Source organism: Urtica dioica, chromosome 4, assembly GCF_054948205.1.
Source record: "Urtica dioica subsp. dioica isolate 48M chromosome 4, U.dioica_male_clone48M_v1_H2, whole genome shotgun sequence".
NCBI lineage: Eukaryota > Viridiplantae > Streptophyta > Magnoliopsida > Rosales > Urticaceae > Urtica > Urtica dioica.
Window position 1 is genome coordinate 5,619,155 of NC_142759.1, and position 19,997 is coordinate 5,639,151.

General features: G+C 33.2%; 2 protein-coding genes across 2 annotated transcripts; one reads left to right on the forward strand and one right to left on the reverse strand.

The window, feature by feature from the left end:
* The first annotated feature begins 8,225 nt into the window (after positions 1-8,225).
* LOC149399659 (uncharacterized) lies at positions 8,226-9,233 on the forward strand. The gene has a single exon (XM_089613542.1). The coding sequence runs from the start codon at positions 8,291-8,293 to the stop codon at positions 8,924-8,926; it is 636 nt and encodes a 211-aa protein (XP_089469668.1). The 5' UTR covers positions 8,226-8,290; the 3' UTR covers positions 8,927-9,233.
* Positions 9,234-15,678: 6,445 nt separating this feature from the next.
* Positions 15,679-17,478, reverse strand: LOC149399660 (GATA transcription factor 5-like). The gene is made up of 3 exons (XM_089613466.1): positions 17,313-17,478; positions 16,882-17,163; positions 15,679-16,698 (listed from the first exon to the last, which is right to left on the reverse strand). The coding sequence occupies exons 2-3, from the start codon at positions 17,158-17,160 to the stop codon at positions 16,060-16,062; spliced, it is 918 nt and encodes a 305-aa protein (XP_089469592.1). The 5' UTR covers positions 17,161-17,163; positions 17,313-17,478; the 3' UTR covers positions 15,679-16,059.
* Between the last annotated feature and the right edge of the window lie 2,519 nt (positions 17,479-19,997).

The following is a 19,997-nucleotide window of genomic DNA, read 5'->3' on the forward strand; positions in this document are numbered from 1 at the left end:
CCAACCCGTACAGGTAAAATACTCTTTTGGTAAATCATTAAAAAAATCTATTTATAACATATTTGCATTATTGCGTTGATGTATGTAATGTGGGAAAATAAGGGTTTCTTTTTATTATTTTTTTTATCGTAATGCTAAAGCAATAATGCTCTTATTGATCATAATTCATAAATAAGGGTTTCTTTTTCTTTTCTTTTTTTATGTAGACATGATTTGCCGTTAAAGTACGCGTCAACGGCTCGGAGATAGGATGGAAATGAATAATATGACAAATAATCAAATTGATTATTCCCAGCCAGAACGATGACAGACACAGAAAAGTAAACAGCAGTTCATGAAACAATTGATAGGAATAAAGCCAGTGTAATAAACAACAATGCCACGAAGTCAACAACTATTGTATATTCCTACTCATCAGACAGAAGATAATTTGCTCAGTCATCGATCGAGCCTTAAAAGAAACTCGTTTTACTTACTAACATCTTAAAAAAAAAAAAATACATATATATACTTGTGCTTTAATAAAATATCACGTACTTTGACACCTCGTTTGATGCTTAATCACAATCATTTGATTTTTTTATTTTGTGTCAATGTTGTCCTAATTTGTGTAGTTCATTTATGTCAGGCCTATCCCTACCGAATGTCAAATCCAGCTGTTAGACAAAATCAATTCCTAGCAAATCGGATGGGGATATTAGGAAACGTTATCTCTTGTATCGTCAAAAAAATCAATTGCACGATAACAATCAATTGAAAAATGGAAAACTATGTATAACATTTTTTAACCGGCACCTCTAAAAAGAGCGAAAGCGCAATCCGTAACAAGGATTGTGGGTTCTAGTCAAGACTGGAATAAATCTCTAGAATTTTTCAAACTCAAGAAATAAATAACAATATAAGGTCATGGCTTCGAGAGACGAATTGAACAAATCTCATTAAAAAAAAAACGGGACTCGGTAAATAAATGAGGACACAACTATCTAGTGCTATGTATGTCTATGGACGATTTGATCATCCTCATTGGAGCGGGTATGCAATTTTTACATGTACTCTTACTAGGTAATGAAAAGCCAAATCACAAATAGCAAAAGCTTCTTAAGAAACTATCACTACTTGATTTAGCTTTAGTACAACAAAGCGTCTTAATTTTCTATGATTTCTGCAGGGCAGTAAATACAAAATATTTCACGGGGTTTTTCGATATTTCGTGTTGATCGATCTACATCAACATATGACTTCATAAATATATTGTTAAGATATCAATTAAATAGTATTGTATGAATTATACTAGTATATTATTATTTAGTAGTGATTTTATCGTTCGTGCTGATCATGATGGAAAAACAAATCAATTTACAGTTTTTTTTTTTATATATAAATTTAAGTTTCTTTGTAATGAATTTTAAAATTAGGTAATTAATGATTGCTATTTAACTAAAATCTTAGTGAAATTTGACTTTATTAGTTAGTTATGTTATCCAAAGAAATGTCTGGTAAGTCTTTAAATATGTTGTCTCTAGCAAGACATAGTTGTGAGTTTTATGCATGTAATGGATAAGTCGTGAGTTCTTGAAGTGATATTATATACATATTTATATTATATGTTACTTCAATATATTGGTTTTCAGTATCAAGTTTAAAGCCTAAATAATATATATTTAATACCTTGTTGTCGGCATCGTTTCTTCTAAAACTCTACCTACCAAAGTGATATTGAGGTCTTAAAAAACTGTATGATTAGTTTGACTTGAGAACATCACGGAAAAATTATATGACAATTAATAATGTAGGTGATCACAAGTCATCACAGCTTGGATAACAATTTATATCGTATTTGACATATCTCACGCCGTCCTTTCTGTGAATATTAATCGTAACATTATCTATACCATCCACTAATGTAACACAACCGAGTCAGAAATTGAAGTCGGGGACAAATTTTGAAAAAAAAAATCATATAAATTTATATTAAAAATATAAAAAAAATTAATATAAAATTTGTAATTTTGAAAAGTTCATAGAAGCATTAGCTCCTGATCTCCATGCGCTCCGGCACTGCACACACACTAATTTTAAGCCTTCAAATATTATATAATTAGGGTTATCACACGTAACAAATGATTTTTGGGAAGGCTTGAACAGGAAACAATAAGTAAATAAAACAGAAGACACATAAAATAGAAAATAAAAGTATTTTACCTTTTAGTATGAAAATTCAAGCGACATAAAGTCCTTGATGTATAAGTTTCGAATGCATATTTTTATTAGGATATTTTCAGAGTTTGTTGCAGGATTTTATCTCCGAGCCACCGACTCATTCATAATATGGGATTTTAGATGTTTATGTGTCCACACTTTAGAAGATCACAGAGGTATTGAATACTTTCAGTACGGCAAAAAGTGGGCATAAACCAAAATAACGTCTAAATTTAAATATTTTGATCCAATTTTACGGTTGTCCTACATGATTTTTAGTTTTTTATAGTTTACTTTTTTCTTTTTTTTTGCAAATATAATTTCAATATGTATTATTATTGTATTTTAATAATAATAAATTAAATTAATAAATAATGAGGTTGAAGGTACCCCTATTGCCGTCGCTGGTTTCTTTGATATTAATCCAGCTGGGCTTCTTTGCAACACGTTTGGGCCTTTATTGGGCCGTTATGTTTTATCCACTGAGTTGGCCTCTTTCTCGTGACCCACTACCATGATCGTGTCATGCGGCTTTGGTTTGAATCTCGCTAAGCGTGTTGCTGAACGAGTAAAAAAAAAAAAAGAGGAGAGATTGAACTCACGACCTCTATTTTAAATGTGGTGTAAAATTACCATTTAGATTATGCTATGAACCATCCTAAAACTAATTATGAAAAAGGGATTTATGACGCTGATATTAGTTAGACTAAAATAAACCAAAATTATAATCTAGCCAACTTTTAGTAAGTTTTTGGTAAATAACAATGACCAAAATATTTGCACATGTAATTTGATTGAAATACCCTATTAAAATTCCCACTAAAAAAATTCCCAAATTAAAAATTAAATAAACTTTAACCTGAGTATTGATTAATAATTGTGATAAAGAAGGAAACAAAATCCATCACACACTTTATCATTTTTTTTACATTGTTTGTTTACTTTTTTTTCATAATTCAATGAATCAGTTGATTATTCAATTATTATGTTTATTTACGGTTATTTGATTTTTCAAGTAATTTTTTAAAACGATTTGGAACAGACAATTTGACGATTTTATTATTGCATATTAATGTCTATTTACATTTTTTTATTTATTATTATTAGATATTAAAAACTATTTACAATTATTAACTTGTACTTAACGAACATTTTGCAGTTAATATTTGAAGAAAAAATTATTAGGTAAATATCCAACTAAAACGTTTGAAATTGCTAATAGCCAATGTTTCGTAAATCTTAGGTAAATAACCATAAAGATATTGTGATCTAATAAATGGAAGTAACTATTTACCTAAGATTTACGTCTAATAAATGGAAGTGAGTATTCACCTAAGGTTTATGAAACATTGGCTATTTAACAATGTCAAGCTGTAAATGTGACTATTTATCTAATGTACCATATTTGAATATGTTAACTATTTACAAAATATTTTTTTTTTTTTTTATTGTATATGAACAACATTTACATTATTCGAACGCAACGAAAACTCTCTAGAAAGAATCGTTCTCAAGGACCGGGCGAGCCCTCCGATGAAGCATCTGTACTTAACATCTGCACCGATCCAAACGTTGCCGCCGAGATCGCTCTGGCCACTTCGTGCTTCCACCTCGGGTCAAAAGCTTATATGTTCTCTTTCTCCAATCTTTCCTCATTGGTTCTTTTTCATTTCACTATGTTTCGAAAACCACAAAACTCACATCTCTAACACAACAATCAATTCTATAAAACTTCATATTCCGGCTCGAGCACATCCAAAACCTTAGAACAACCAAGCAACCTCGATTCTCATATTTCAAACCAAATACCAGATCGTATAATCCATTCAAGAGCATAGCCAAATCAAATTCCCAAAACTCGTCAACTAAAATTCCAGATTCAAACTAACGGTCATCAATGCAATAGCACAAATCTGAATCCTAGATTCTACAATTCTCAATGCAATTTTAGAACTGATTTGAAAACCTCTGGTAATCTCCGGCAAGGCTCACCGCGTCCCCTTCCCCTCCGACTCCTTCGAATTCGTGTTCTCCGACGGAGCAAAGCTCGACGACGTGAAGCGGGCTGTGAAATTCGCAGCGGAGATCGTATAGACGCTGAAGCCCCCAGAGAGAGAGAGAGAGAGAGAGAGATATTACGGTTTATAGAAATCCAAGAAACGTGTAGCAAATATATTACGGTTTCAAAAGTAATTTGAGTTTCTTTTGAAGATTTAATAACAAATTTATCAATGCAAATCATTAAATATTAGAAAAAAACTCATACTTAATGATATTTTTAACCGTTCATGCTATAATTAAGTTCACATATAAATATTATATATATATATATATATATATATATATGTCAAACATTATACTAAAACCACATTCGAAAACGAAAGAAACACCAATTTTGCCATGATAGCTATTTGCACATTCATAAAATGGTCAAAATTACATTTTATAAGTGCGGGTTGTCTGTTTCAGTTAAAAGGGATATTATACTGTAAAGATGATGTGAATGCACTCTTGATTAACACGCTTATGGGTATTTCTGAGCGTGGGAAAGTAGGTACAGCAAGCTTAGGAGATTTGGTTTTTTCCTTCCATCTAGGCATTTTTATCCTTTTGCACATGTCGTTGATCTTGCAAATTTTCTCTTTCTTTTATGGTTCTAGTATTTTCTTGAAGAAAAAGATACATGATGACACATTTTTCCCACTCCATACAAAATAGCACTTTAATTATATCCCATACACCAAGTTCAAGTTGCACATGTAATGGATCCATGTGAGGTGCCATACGTGATTGGCGATTTGGAGATGCTTATTATACCATTTGTGTGGTAATATAATTATGTATATTATCTGAACTGTTCCAATATATCAATAAAGAATATGTAGATTATCCATTTAAATTGATGATTTAAATAAAAATAAGTGGGCATATGTAGTTTATTTTAATTGGCTAAATAAATTTAGTGCTAAAATGTTATCTATTCAATCTACTATACTTATAAATCCAATTTGCTCTAGAAAATTGACAACTACAAATATGTACCACAAAAAAAATAAGTGCCAGGACTAATTTTAATGAAATTGGTTCATTTAATTTACTAAAATGGGTTTATTAATTTACTTAAAAAAAATATGTAAACATCAAGTGTTAGTAACTTTTATGCCGATTTTAATAAATTATATATTGAGGTAAGATACGTTGTATATCAGAGTTTCAAAACATCCTTAGATATTCTCGAAAAATTTATGGACAATCTCAAGTTTTGACTATTTTGTAAAAAAAAAAAAAAAAAACTTTTTTTTTTTTTTTTGAAAATCTTCTATTTAGTTAAGAATATAAAATAATCAACTTGTTTCACATAGATATTTCATTTTTTTCAAATCAAAATTTCATTAGGCTCTAAAAGGCACATTATCATTTTGATGTGTTGACTAAGTTGGATCAAGCTCTTTAATTACTTGACTTAAGTCGTACTATGATAAGCAGCAAAAAGTCGAATAGTTAGAGTTGCTTCAGCCCACCTAACGTACACGAGAGTAGCTGTGAAGCAATTACAAATTTAAGTTATCCCATTAATAAATCTTCATTGGATTTTGGTGCCCATGTGACCAACTGTTCTTTGCTGAATTCTTTACACATAACCGACAATATTGTTTCATACAGATATACCAACAAACAGAGAAAAATATAGTACAAAATTTACAATTGAACGAAAAGCTTCCTCAAGGAGATTCTCCGTCATTCCCGGACAGGAAGAGCGGTAGAGCGAGGAGGAGCCGAGACATTCATAGAACTAGTGAAATTTGCATCAAAAGCACTTCGCACAAGGGGCAGAGCATTCTTTAAATTACAAAAACCCGAGACTTTCGATCTTACCGCCCATTGACACAAAGAGTGGACAACTCGGTTAGAGTCTCTGCTAGTCCACAAGAATTTCACAACGTCAAACGACTTACAAACATCTAGAATACTCTCGTACAGAGGAAACAAAAACCAAATTGGGAAATTTCTAGTGTTAATTACCTAGGCTTTCCACTATGTTTTTTCAAACCTCGGAACTTAGCCAACAACATAGCGATGTGAATACTTTTCATATCAGCTTCCTCCGCCGAGTCCGCCTGAATTGGACTCTTCCAAAGCCACATAGCAACACCTTCTCCATTTTTTGAAATAATCCCCACAGCGGCTCTCCGAACATCTCTAAAAGAAGTATCGGTATTGATCTTCACCATGTCGTGGAGGGGCCGAATCCATCTTCGAGGGATGACATCTCGCTGATTACTGGACTCCGTAAGGGTTATGTGTTTTAAATTCTCTTGAGATGGAATGCATCAATTAGGTTATTATGTATAAGAATAATGTTGTTATCGTCATCTCAAGTGTCTCGTAAGATTGTGTTTTTTCAGAGTGATGTATGATAATGAAGTAATATTTATTAATTTTTTAAAAGAAGAAAATGAAGATAAATATATATGCCTTGTTTTCCCAAAAAAAATATGGTTTCTGCTTCAAAAAAAAATTCTGATAAATATTTAGGCTTCTAAGAAAAACACATTTCTGTAAAATCAAATTTAGCCTCCAATCACGACAAGTTGGTTTCGTGCTTCTATACGACGAACCTCGAATTCACATTCCTTCCATATCAAGCGAAGTATGAACAAGTAAACAATTAAAGTATTTATGGAAGAATTTGTATGGAGAGATTAGAGCAATATTTGAATGACCCCGAGTGAGTATAACTCAAACGTATAAACTCAGTTTACATAGTTAATATTCCGATCCTGAACAGAATTCTGTCCGATAAATATTTTTAGACTAAATATTTCTTTGGGCAAAATTTAAAAAATATATTGTAATCCACTCTTTTACAGAAATTATGTTTAATATGTAAGCCCGAGTTTATATGTATGAAACATCGCATGTACTTGCCGGTATCAAAACAATTATGGTTTCCACTTAATGATCAAAGTTTAAAGAAAAATTACGCGGGTTAAACCACTTGAAACGTTGGTATTGCAATCTAGACAACGTTTCATTTAAATTTCAAATGTAGGGACAAATGATGACATGACTTTATTAGTCATTTAAAATTACTACATTAACATTTATTAAACTCGGTTGAACATAAACATGTAGCCAACGTTTTGATCGCATCTACATAATGCAGCTTTAATACATGTTAAGTTGATCCCTTTTATTCCATAATATATATATATATATATCCAATTAGTTGTGATATCAAGTTTTTTTCTGTTGATTTTCGTCTATTTTACACGCGATAAGTTTTGGCTGACTGAAACGTTGTCTAGTAATTGGTTTCTATGATTTTGGTTACATAAATGTATTTCCGATATTTTTAACCGTTTATTTCTATAAATTGCTAGATTACAAAACTTACCGAACATTGATTATATCTTTAAAATCATGTTTGAAAGAGCATCCACGTGTTATCTCCCGCATTGCGGTATTTCTCCAAATACCATTAATATTTTTAAAATATAATAAATATCGCGTACATGCCAAATATATATTACAAATATCGTACAAATCGCAAAATTTGAAACTTTTGCGATTTAGAGTCACCAATGTCACGGCTCTCGAAACAATTATGCGTCACAAGAATATTATCTGAAAAACAAAATCGAGTGTTGTCACACCAAAATGATATGCGTATCCTTGATAACCATTAATTTGTTGTTTATCTCTGGCTTTCTCTTCAAGCTTTGATTACGTGTAAATACATCATCTATGGTTCGGTGATGATAGTCCAACAATGTCACCAATGTGGATATTCTCATTACTGTGCATGTGCTGGTTGTTATTTGGTGCGCACTATTGTTCTTTCTCTGAATGTCCGCAAACAATAGTGTGGGGACAAATTAAGCCACAAGCCATAACTTACTTTCATTTTATTTTATTTTATAATAAAATGTCCTTTTGCAGCTTAAGAGAAGTTACATACAGATTTGGTTCGGTCGTTGTTGTCCCCTAATAATGATAGTCATTGGCGAAGTGACTTTCCGGAGAGTATAAAAGAGTAGAGCATAAGGGTTCGGCCTAAACCTTGCAAGTACTTTCTCAAAGCTCAAAAATGAGGTTTGGGGTTGTGTTTTGGGGCAGTGGTCTTCTGCTTCTCTTTGTCCTAATAAGCCCATCTTTGGTTGATGGGCTTAGAGATTTTTCTCATGACTTCAACACCACCACTATAACTAATACTAATACAAATTTGTCACCCCATAACCATAATAAAAATGTGACTTCTTTGGATGTTACTAAAAGGGATTCTGTTTTGTTAAACACGAATTTGGATCATGAGGGGGGTCGTGGCGGCGGAGGGAAAGGCTCCGGTAGTGGCAGCGGCAGCGGTGGCGGGAAGGGCGGAGGAAAAGGGAGGGGTAAAGGCCATAAGAAGAGGCGTGGTAAAGGAAATGGTGGTGGTGGTGGCGGAGGTAATGGAAAAGGCGGTGGAAGCGGCGGCGGCGGAGGCGGTGGCGGTGGCGGAGGCGGAGGCGGTGGCGGAGGTAATGGAAATGGTGGCGGAGGAGGCGGAGGTAGTGGAAAAGGCGGCGGTGGCGGTGGTGGCAGTGGCAGTGGCGGTGGCAGTGGCGGAGGCGGTGGTGGTGGAGGCGGTGGTGGTGGTGGTGGTGGTGGCGGTTGGGGGTGGGGAGGTGGCGGCGGCGGTGGCGGTGGAAATGGTTGGCATTGTTGGGCTTGGGGGTGCAGCTAAGCCCAATTGGAGCCTATGATTAAATTCATAATGTTCAAACTAAACACATGGTTAATTGACCAAAACAATGTTCCTAAAATTTCTGCTCTCTCTCTCTTCTTTTTTTTTTTTTTTTTTTTTGTTCCTTTGTGGTGTTTTTTTTTTTTTTTGCTGATGATTCCTTTGTGGTGACTTGATTTGATATTTGTTTGTTGTTACTTTTTTTTTTTTTTTTTTTTTAATCTTTCTCACCTCAACGTGCTATATATATATAGCTGTTGTAATAGTATGTATGTTTTGAACTTTGATGTAATTCGTATGGATTTTTTTTTTTTTTGGAAGAGAACAAGCTTATTATAATTAATGGCAATCAGCCTGAACGTATAGCTGAACAAACAACCTCGGGAGGTTAATATATGCCACCATGTTTGTTGAACGTTTAATAAACGGAATTACAGCACCACTTATAAACGAAAACATAACAATTTTGGGCATGTTGCGTGGACAACTTCGAGGCAACCCATTTGTTCATAAATGACTGGGTGGGTCATGGGCTCATACTCTCATGCGTGAATCTATATGGGCTAACCAAAATATTTAGCCGGTTAATATTTGGATTAATATTTTTAAGATATCAGCTGGTGTATGGCGGCCTTGTCAAAATTTATTAAAAAGAAAAGGTGACTAAAAATCTATAGATAATCCCATAATAAATCAATTGTCTACAATTTTCAAACAGTTATTTTTCTTAATGTTTATAGTTTTTTTACTTTTTTTAAACTTTTTATTTAAATCCTTTTTTTTTTTTTACAGTCTCATTTTATAATAAGAGCTATTATATAGTCTGAGTCTCAATGTAAAACACTGGTATTTATGAATGTTTTTTGTAAGCGATATTCTTAGCATGAGAATAAAAATGAAACATGCGGAATTTCACCTAATATCTTCAGTTGAATTACCCAAATATACCACAAACAAACTCACTTTTCTATTATATAATTTAAGATAATACTGAATACAAAGGCTGGAAACCTGGTTTTGCATTTGTTTATGACAAATGTCTAATTGTTTATATACCTCGTGAAATGGTAAATAAAGAATAAAATATTTGGCAAATCAAGGAAATGAGTAATATTTGAAAAATTCGCATTGTGCCATAATGATGGATAACGCCTCATACAACACAACATCAATTTGGAAGTTAAAAATTCATTTATTGTAACGTCTTGTTTGATTTACATTAATAAAACTCATCTTCGAATAATTCAGAAATTAACAACTCCAATTATATATTACTAAGAATAATCTTTTGATCATGTCAATGAACTTCATCAACGTTGAACATATTTTGAATTTGTGAATACCATCGCTGCGCTATCTTGAACTTCATCAATACTATTAATTGCAGCGTCCTACCTCATAAGAGTCATAAGTTAACTCTTTTTTGCTGATCCATTTTTGGATCACATATTTCGAGGCTAATCACAAAAATGAAGTCAATATATAGCACAGTCATGTCAATGAGAGTAAGGAAAGAAATAGTTTCTTACCCGAAAGACTCAATAATACCCATAATAACTCAGTCATGGGAGAACCTTTTAATGCATCTAGTGACCCCATTTGACTTCGTGCTCGTCTAAGGAGTTCCACTGGATACTATACAAAAGCTTATTGATAAGAAGTAAGGCTTTATTGTAACTCGAGCCAAATCCGTATTGTTCAAGATCGTGATCTTATGTCATTTAAACTAAAATTTAGGAAATATACAAAAAAAAAAAATTCAAATGTCACTCTAACCCTAGCATAAATCTAGGCCACCCTCCTTATAGCTACCAAGATTTTGTTTCCCTCGCTTTTCTAAGAGTCACTCCAAAACCCTACCGCATATATTTCTTTCCGTTAAAATGCTACAAAAATTCTAGACGTAAATTTGATCACTATGGTAAATGATTTTTTGTATTACTAATTAGATGTATTTTTTGCAAGCTCTTCTTGTTTCGAATGTTTACGGTTTCTACTTGCAAGACTTGACATTTAAAATTTATTATCATCATTAATTAATTTTTTACTCTACATTAAAAAAAAATTAGCAGCCCTAAAATGAACAAAAAAAAATCAGTTTAGTACCCTTAATACACATGTCAAGCTCCTAATATAAAAAGGTTTAACATTATATGAATATTTATTTAAACTTGTCATGAGATATATGTAGTACATATCAATATTACACTGATTCGGAATGATGCATGAAATTCAACTTTGATACGCAGGACATGAACTTGAATTGAGATGGTATGATTTACAAATTTGAACCAAACTCGTTACTCTTACTATTGGAAGCATATATCCTAAATTAGATAGCGATAACCATATTGCTTTCAAAATTGCCTACCATCTGCTTGACAGAAAAATGCTTTAATATCAAATCATTTGTACCAAAATAGGAACAAAATACACTTGATTGGGCTATATATGCATTATTGAATCGAGTCATTTATTAGCTAACAAGGTCCAAGAAAGTGGAGCCGAAAGGCCTCACCCGCACATGACAGCACACACCATTGTCTACGAAGATATTTTGTGCGTCAATATTTTTGTGGCCATTATCTTCGCACTATAACAATCACTGTGAGAGAGAGAGAGACCTATCATTCTAAACCCTAAATCCAAAGGAGTGAATAAGAAAATTACTACAGATATAATGGCCGCCCCGAATTGTTGACTTTTCCTTGTCGCGTTCATGCTAAAGAAGTAATTTGAGAAAGTTTGTGGTAAAACAATCAATGGAACGCCATGATATTTGTTCGCAGGCCTTCTTAAGACAAGTTACAATTATAACAACCTACATCTTTTATACGTGTCTTTTACGTATAAGACAAATACAAGAAAAGGTTGATCGATTAAGGAATGGTGTTTAATTATTATTTCAATTATGCTTGGACACTATATAATTTTTATTTGGGGGATATAGAATTTGAAATCTAACTACAATGATTCGATGACATTTGTGAGTCATTTTTTATTTTTTAATCAATATGTATAGTTGATTTCAAGATGTAAGCAAATACTATTTCAAAATAGAATAGATGATGTTGACAAGCTTTTTTGTAAACATATAATTAAAAGTTTATAGTGCCTAATAACTTAGCCTTGAAATTAAGTTATCCGCTTCGGATTTCAGTCATTTAACCATGTTGACTCTTTGAGTCGATCAGGTTATATCTCTGTGAGCAAAAAAAATCAGGTTATATCTCATTAATTTTAAGTTCGGTGCTCGTAAATTTTAAGTACTATGATCAAATGTCATGTGTAAGAAAAGTTAAGATGTACTTTTTTTATTTTTAGAAGTGAGTACACTATCGGTCAAAACTACACGATATATATTCGCAATGCAAGAATAAAAATATAGGAACATTAAACTGAAGGAAAAAAAACTCTACCTATCTATATAAGGAGAATATGTTTTTTATAGCTTATGAGGATCGAACTTAGGACCTCACGAGGGAGGTAGGTGTGACATTATCACTAGATCAAGTTACGAATCACAAAGTTAAGAATGTACTTAATTTAGAAAGAAAATTTGATGTGAAAATATAAAATAATGAAATTAGGGATGATATATAAATAAATAAATAAAAAAAATAGAGGTGGGGCTATTGTATTTCCAAATAAAAGAAGTGAAGGTGGGCGTGCAAATTTGTATAAAAACAACTAAGAGAAAATTACTTCTTATGTATTTTATAAGATTGTAAAAGTAATACAAAATGGTTTTAAAAAAATGTAAACTATAACAATTTTTTTTTCTTTTTTTTTTTTTTTTTGCTTTCATTTTTAACAATAAAATCGAAAATTTTGTTTCCATAACTTTTTACTATAACCGCATATAATTTCTCGTAACAACTAGTTTTCGTTAAATAAATGAGCTCTGCTAACCCAGAAAACAAAAAATTAAGCTACCATATACGTCATATAGATTAAAAAACAATAACTATTACAATCGTAATTAATTTCATAATATATCATATGCTTTATTTTCGTGGCATGGAACATATAAATTAGGGTTTTTAAATCTAAATTGAATTTTATGAAGTTCTTGATGTTCAAGCTGGACGTCATAAAGTCTTGCCATACTTGACAAATATGCATGCACTTAGCGTATATTATATAAAGGGCTTCACATAGTAGATTTTACAATGTGTTCAAGTGTATATTGCTTAGCCTCACGTCAAGCTTAGTTTTGCTTGTAACCTTTCTTCGACTTCTAGATTATTAATTTGATTAATCTAATTAAGGAAAATAAATTTGCAAAAATAATAAGAATATAGTAATAATAATAATAAATGATTATAATGATAATAATATAATGAACAAGTTTAATCTTACCGAATTCTTGCCTAACCCTAACGCTAATCATAAAAAATATTTATTTAAAATGCACTATCATGGACGTTGGAGAGTGGTTGGAACTGGTGTGAGATTTCCATCACGTAATTGCCACTCAACATTTATGGTTACTGGGTGGGACAAACATGAAATTTTTACCATGTATTTGTTTTTTTTTTTTTTTTATTTCATTACATTTCATTTTGGCATCTTTGAATTTGGTTTGGTTTAGTACATACATCTATGTGATCTATCAAATCTCTATGGCAAATCACGTGCATAGTGAGCGTACCCGCAAGAGAGTCACATGATCTTGTGGAAAAATTATATTAAAACCGCAAGAGTGTCACATGATCTCATGGAAAAGTAATATTAATATATACAAGCTGAGATTAATGATTAGTCTGTCAAAGTTTGCTAATACTAACTTTATTTAGTACATTATTAAAGTGGAAATAATTATGTAGCTAATTTGGGGAAGTGGCTCGACTTTTTTTAATACATTTTGTAATTATAGACAAAATTGTTTGCTTTTGACTTTAAGTTTTAGACAATGATAAATTCAAACTTTGAAGATAAACTCTAATGAGAACAAAACTTAAAATATATATATATATATACACGTATGTATATATATATATATATATATATATATATATATTTATATATGTATGTATATATACACACACACGCGTAAATCCTCGCTCGCTGATTATAAAATAAATGGATGGTTAGTTACCAACGCATTGTGTTAAGATACAATTGACTTAATTTCATCAATGCATAAATGCACAAAGCCACAAACAAACATGGAGTTTTTTTTGTTAGTTTGAGTTTGACTCAAAGTACCATGTGAGCAAAATGTGCAAGTCTACGCAATTATTATTTGATAATTTGTGACATATATATTATATACGTAATATGCCCATATCGTTTTGCGCGTTTGTTATTATTAAAAATTACAAAATTAGCTTATCTCAAAAGTTTAATCTGCTTAATTCAAATTCATCAATCATTAAGAAAAATTAAGAGACAATGACCTGAATCTTTTATATTAGTGTTTCTTTTTATGTTAGCTATGAAGAAATATAGCAATTCCTTGGTTAAGTTTTCTGCAGAAGCAAACTGCTAGATAAAAGAATGGATACATGGTAATAAAATGAAAATGCATAATGCAATAAAGAGACACTAAATTGTAGAATTTACTCAGCACATAAATGCTTCGAATTGGTAAATTTAAAGTCATCCTGACAATTGTTGCAAGAATTAAGTGACACTAAAAGATTCCACCTACTAGGAAGCCACACATACTTTTAAGACAAAATGCCAAACAAGATTTAACCTAAGAATATTCTTAACCTAAATACCCTTTGATATTGCTTATTGTCTTCTAATGATGGCTTGCAATATTTTCTCTCTTGCCACTTTCCTCTTTCGTGGTTTTAGGAATAAGGTAAAAGGGACCAAAATTTCAAATGGCACAAGTACGAAACAAAGCATAAAAAAATCTACAGCCAAGGGCATCGATAAAGACGAGCAAAAAGGACGCATCCAAAATCTAAGCTCTTTCCGATATTCAAAAAAAAAAAAAAAAAAAAAAAAACTCTTACCTCTTTCCGATATTAACAAAAAAAAAAAAAAAAAAACTCTTAGCTCTTTGCCTCTTTCCTCCTATTGGGGTGAAATTCCATTGCATTGGAATGTGCATAGAAAGAGCCAAAAAAAAAAAAAAAAAAGTTACAAGCAATATAAAGTATTAAGACCAACTCCACCCGATAACACCATTTTCTACTCTATTTTACAGTACATGTCACATCAAACACTATCTCATCTCCAACCGAACTCTATTTTTTACACCAAATTGAAATATTAATTTTATATTCAACTTTCTCTTATTTATTTCTATACCCTTATATTTATTTAATATCTTTCAATTATACCACTTATTTATTTTGTTGCATTTTTTTTTAATGTTTTTTTGTTTTTACATTTCGATGTCATTGTAATTTTATTTTATTTCTCTTTTAAAATTAATGTCGTTTTAGTTTTCCCAAAACTCCAAATGTTAATGTTGTATTTGAAAATAAATTTAATGAATAATTTAAGGATAAATATGATATAATTTTATAAATCAATACAAATATATAAATTATAAATTTTATAAGGACTAAAAAAATATTTTGGTGTAGGGAATAGTGTCACACCGTATTTGGCGTGACACCACCCTATTTAATATCCCACGCCATAATGGCGTGAGATATGCCGCTCAGTTGGAGCATCTTTGGACGCTATCCCCACCTTTTAGCGTTCGGGTGGGGATGGTCTAAGCTTTGAGTAATCTTTTACTCTTTCAAAACCCACCGACGGTGAAAATTCCAAGAGAGCATTCCTTGACCCAAAGCCAAAGCTGATGTTCATTGAAATGAAAATAACAACAATGGTAGCTAATCGGGTAAAAATCTTTCGAGATGAAATTAAACAACAAAACTAGAAAAAGTTTTTCATCTTTCTTCCCAAAAAAAAAATAGTAGATAAGGATTTTAAGGACTATATATGATATGAGCCTTCCTAATCAGTTACACGCCTAATAAAAAACCCCACCATAACATGAATGTACATTGTACAACCACTAAAAATGACGCCACTGCCACTACTACTGCTAAAACTACTATATTCAAACCCGGTTCGAACCGGATTCAATGCCGTATTTCCTCTCCTAATCTCCACTCTAAACTAGACTTAACACTAAAAAAAGACACTAGCTTTCTTAATCAAAAACTCGAGAGAACCGGATGACCCAACCCTGGCACGACCGGACCGGACTCCTTTTTCCGCCGCATCTCCACCACTTTCCTGTGATGGTTGGAGTGAAGATCGCTGGAGAAAGTGGGGCTACAAGCCGGCCGGTACTCCGGGAAGAGCCGACCGGACTTGAACCGGACTCCGCAAGCGTTGCAGAGCGTCTTGGCCCCGAGAGGCCCGGCTCGCCACTGCGGCGTCTTCTGAACCCCGCAGTGGCTGCACCGCCGGACCAAACCCGGTCCGGTCGCCTCCAAAACCGGTCTCTTCTTCTTTTTCTGCTTCTTCTCCGCCGGTTCTTGGCTCTGGACCGCCACCGCCCACGAGCTCGTCGGCGACGAGGATGACGAAGAGGAGGTCGACGCCGACGAGGAATCCGTGAAGCTCGGCGAGCCCAGAGACCACACTCGACCGCCGGTTCGGGTTCTCTTGCTCCGGGCTTTGGCTGGGACCGGGGTTGTGAAGCACGGCTTCTCTGACCCGGAAGGCTTTCCCGGCTCAAGAGAAGCCATGGCTTCCGTGGAAACTACGGCGGACAGAAACGGCGTCGTCGTGAATGAGTCCTCTACGAAATGAGATAGCCACTCAAGGTTCGCCAACTCATCATCAGCCTGAAAAAAATTAAACATAAAGATATATAAAAATTTAAAAAACGTTAACCAAGCTATGTAACCGTACCGGAAGAAGGAAAGCATAAAAAAAAAACGGTTTTGGAACGATAAGATAATCAATAAAGGAGTAAAACTCGGAATTTTTTTATTTTATTTTTTTTAAAGTGACCTTGAGAACCGTACCGGGACGGTGAGTTCAGCCGGAGGGTTGCTGTTATCGTCGAACCCGAGAACCAGAGCGTCGTTTCTTTTGTTTTCTCTGTCGTTTAGTTCGACGACGTCGTTTGCCAGTCTCTCGTCGTCCTCGGCGTCGTCGTTGGAGAAGTTGAGCAAGTCGTCGACGAAGTCGTCGTCGCAAGTGGCGATTTTTTGGACGGAATCTTCGAACTCTCCTTTTGGGTTTTGCCTTAAACCCGCTTCGCCGCTCAAAGTCGTCTTCAAAGCCCCTTCAACGCATTCCATTTTCTACCAAAAAAAAAAAAAAAAAAGAACCAACCCTATCCAAAAATCAACAACAAAGTTCGAAACTTTTTCCCTCTGGGGGTTTGAATTTGTAGACAAGTTTGAAACTTTGACACTCGAGGCTATAGTATAGAACATAGATACAAATATACCTGCGACGTTAGAGAGAGAGAGAGAGTGTGGCTATGGTATGGTGTTAGAGGAGAGAGAAAGAGTCTGTAATGGATATTTTGAAGAGAGGAAGAAGAAGGGAAAAAAAGGGTGGTGAGTTCGGTAAAGCATTGAATGAGGGCTTGAAAGTGTCCTTGGCCCTATACTAAAGTGCCGGTTTCTTTTATTTTCTTCTTTTAGTTGCCCTTTTTATTTTTTTTAAATAATTTTCTTTTTTTTTTCCCCTGTATATTGGTATATGTGTATAAAATATAAATACGCTGACGTTTTTTTATAATTATTTTTGAAATTTTGAGTTGAAACTTGAAACTTTAAATGCGTTGCAAAATTAATCGTGACTGTTTTTTTTCTTTCTTTCTTTTGGACTGAAATTACGAGGACTGCCCTTATCTTCTCTTTTTCTTTCATTAAAAAATGATGACTTGGATTGTTCGCTGTCCAGACTTTTGGAAGTTTGTACAGATGGAAAGGCCAGGTCGGACCATATCCACAGACTGAAAGAACTGCCACCGAATATTTTATTTTTTTTATCTAAGTGTTTTTTTTTTTAATCGTTTTGAATTTTAAACGGAGAGAAAAAGAACTGCTGTGAATTGTCCCAATGCAATTCATGAAGGGAAGGCATAGGAAAGTGCCAACTTTTTTTATATTTTTTTTTCTCTAGCCACTTTTACTTTTCTTCTTTTATTAGTGACATTTGTTTTAGGCCTAGCCAATTTGTTTCGACTAATTTACACATTCCACGTATCCAATTCCACGCCTTGATCGCCGCTCGTTAATTTTTTTTTTCTTCTTATCAAGTCAAGTTAGTACTAATGTTTCATATATTAGTATTTGTTGTATTAGCCTTTAATAATGCTAAAATTAGGATAAATTTTGTAGAAACGTCTAATATTTTATTCGTTCAACAAAAATTATCTCTCCATTCCCCATTATTTATGTATTTAATTTATATTGGTAGTTCTTGAGTTGTCTTATCAATGTTTTAGAAAGTCAATACATTTAACAGCATTAAATAAGAATCGAAAATTTCTCCTAGGAGCATATTGTTGACGAATATAAGTCATAAAGTTGCACTACAATTTATCTTGAAGGAAAAAAAAAATATTACCAAAGAATTACCAGAGTAAAACTGTTTGAGAAGAAACCAAATATATTTTAAGTAGTTTTTTTTTTTTTAAATATCTACACGATGAAATCAGTAATATCTGATAGTAGCAGTCGTGCACTAGTCATACCAAAATTATTTGCATACGAAAGAAAAATAGAAGTCAAAGTTTAGGATAGAAGTGTTATCAGTAAAATCTTTAGTTTAACGTTAAAACCAATATTTTTTCTTGTTAAATTGAAGAATTTCTTACTGGCATAATTTTTTATTTTTTTTATAAACTCTTACAGGCATATTTATGTTCTGAAATTAGTAATTAAAGTATCCATTACAACTGCATCGACTTTTTCACATATTAATTTCAATGCTTGTTTATAATTAAAGTAACACATGATCCGAGAGTGAATTTACAATTTTGTTTAGTTGTTTTCCACCCATTGTCTAAAGCGTACACAATATTACTAAAAGCAGCTTAAGTAGTAGAGATTTTAGTTCTTGATGGCTATTCGTGACAAACGGAATGAGATATTCTTGTTACGTGATAAAGTTTTTGTAAAATTTTGATGCAAAACTAGTTCCACTTTTTTGGGGGGGATAAAAATCATATTGATATTGGAAAACTACATTTTTTTTTATCGAAAAGCATGGAACTCTGACGAAAATTCAATTCTTTCTGTTTTTATAAGTTAAAAAATGGAAATTCATTTTTTTTATATATAATTTTGACAATGAATAAAATAAAAAATGAATTGCACCGAGGTAAACCTGGTCTAACGGTAGCGGGACGGGACGGAATCCCCGCTACCGTTAGGAACAGTAACGGGAGCGGGACTCCCGTTACTATTGACGGACGGGACAGGAGTCTCGTTAGCGGGACTAACGGGTGGCGGTTATCCCGTTAGTCCCATTCGATTAAATTTTATTTTTTTTAATTTCGGCCGTTGGATCTTTGATCCAACGGCCCAAAAAATAGCCGTTTAAATTGTTACCGTTGTTAATATAGCCGTTATACCCATTTCGGCCGATTTTTTTAATTTTTTTTTTACCAATTTATTTCTAAAATCTATAAATACCCCCCCTCCCCCAATTTCATTCATTTTCTTCACACATTTCCTTCAAACTCTCCCAAACTCTCTCAAATTCTCTCTATCTCAATCTCAAATACTCTCAAACTCTCTCGATTTTAATCTCTAATACTCTTTACCACTTTCAATTTTTCATGGCATCTTCATCCCACAACCGAGGAGGTCGAATGGGAAGAGCTTCCCGAGGTGAACGAATGCACCGTTTCAACGAAAATTGGTTGCACTTGTCTCAAAACGCCCCCGACCTAAACACCCAATACTCTTTCAATCCAAATTATGTTGCTCCTACTTTCGGCCATTCGGAATTCACCGAAATTCCGAACACCCAAGTGCCATACTACCCTCAAATGGATCCCGAGCAAGCCTATCAAGCTCAAATTCCGCCATCCGAAGTGGCTTATGAAGCATTTCAAGAATTCGAGCAACATTATCTTGAATCCCAAAATCCAAATGAAGAAGAAGATGACGATGAA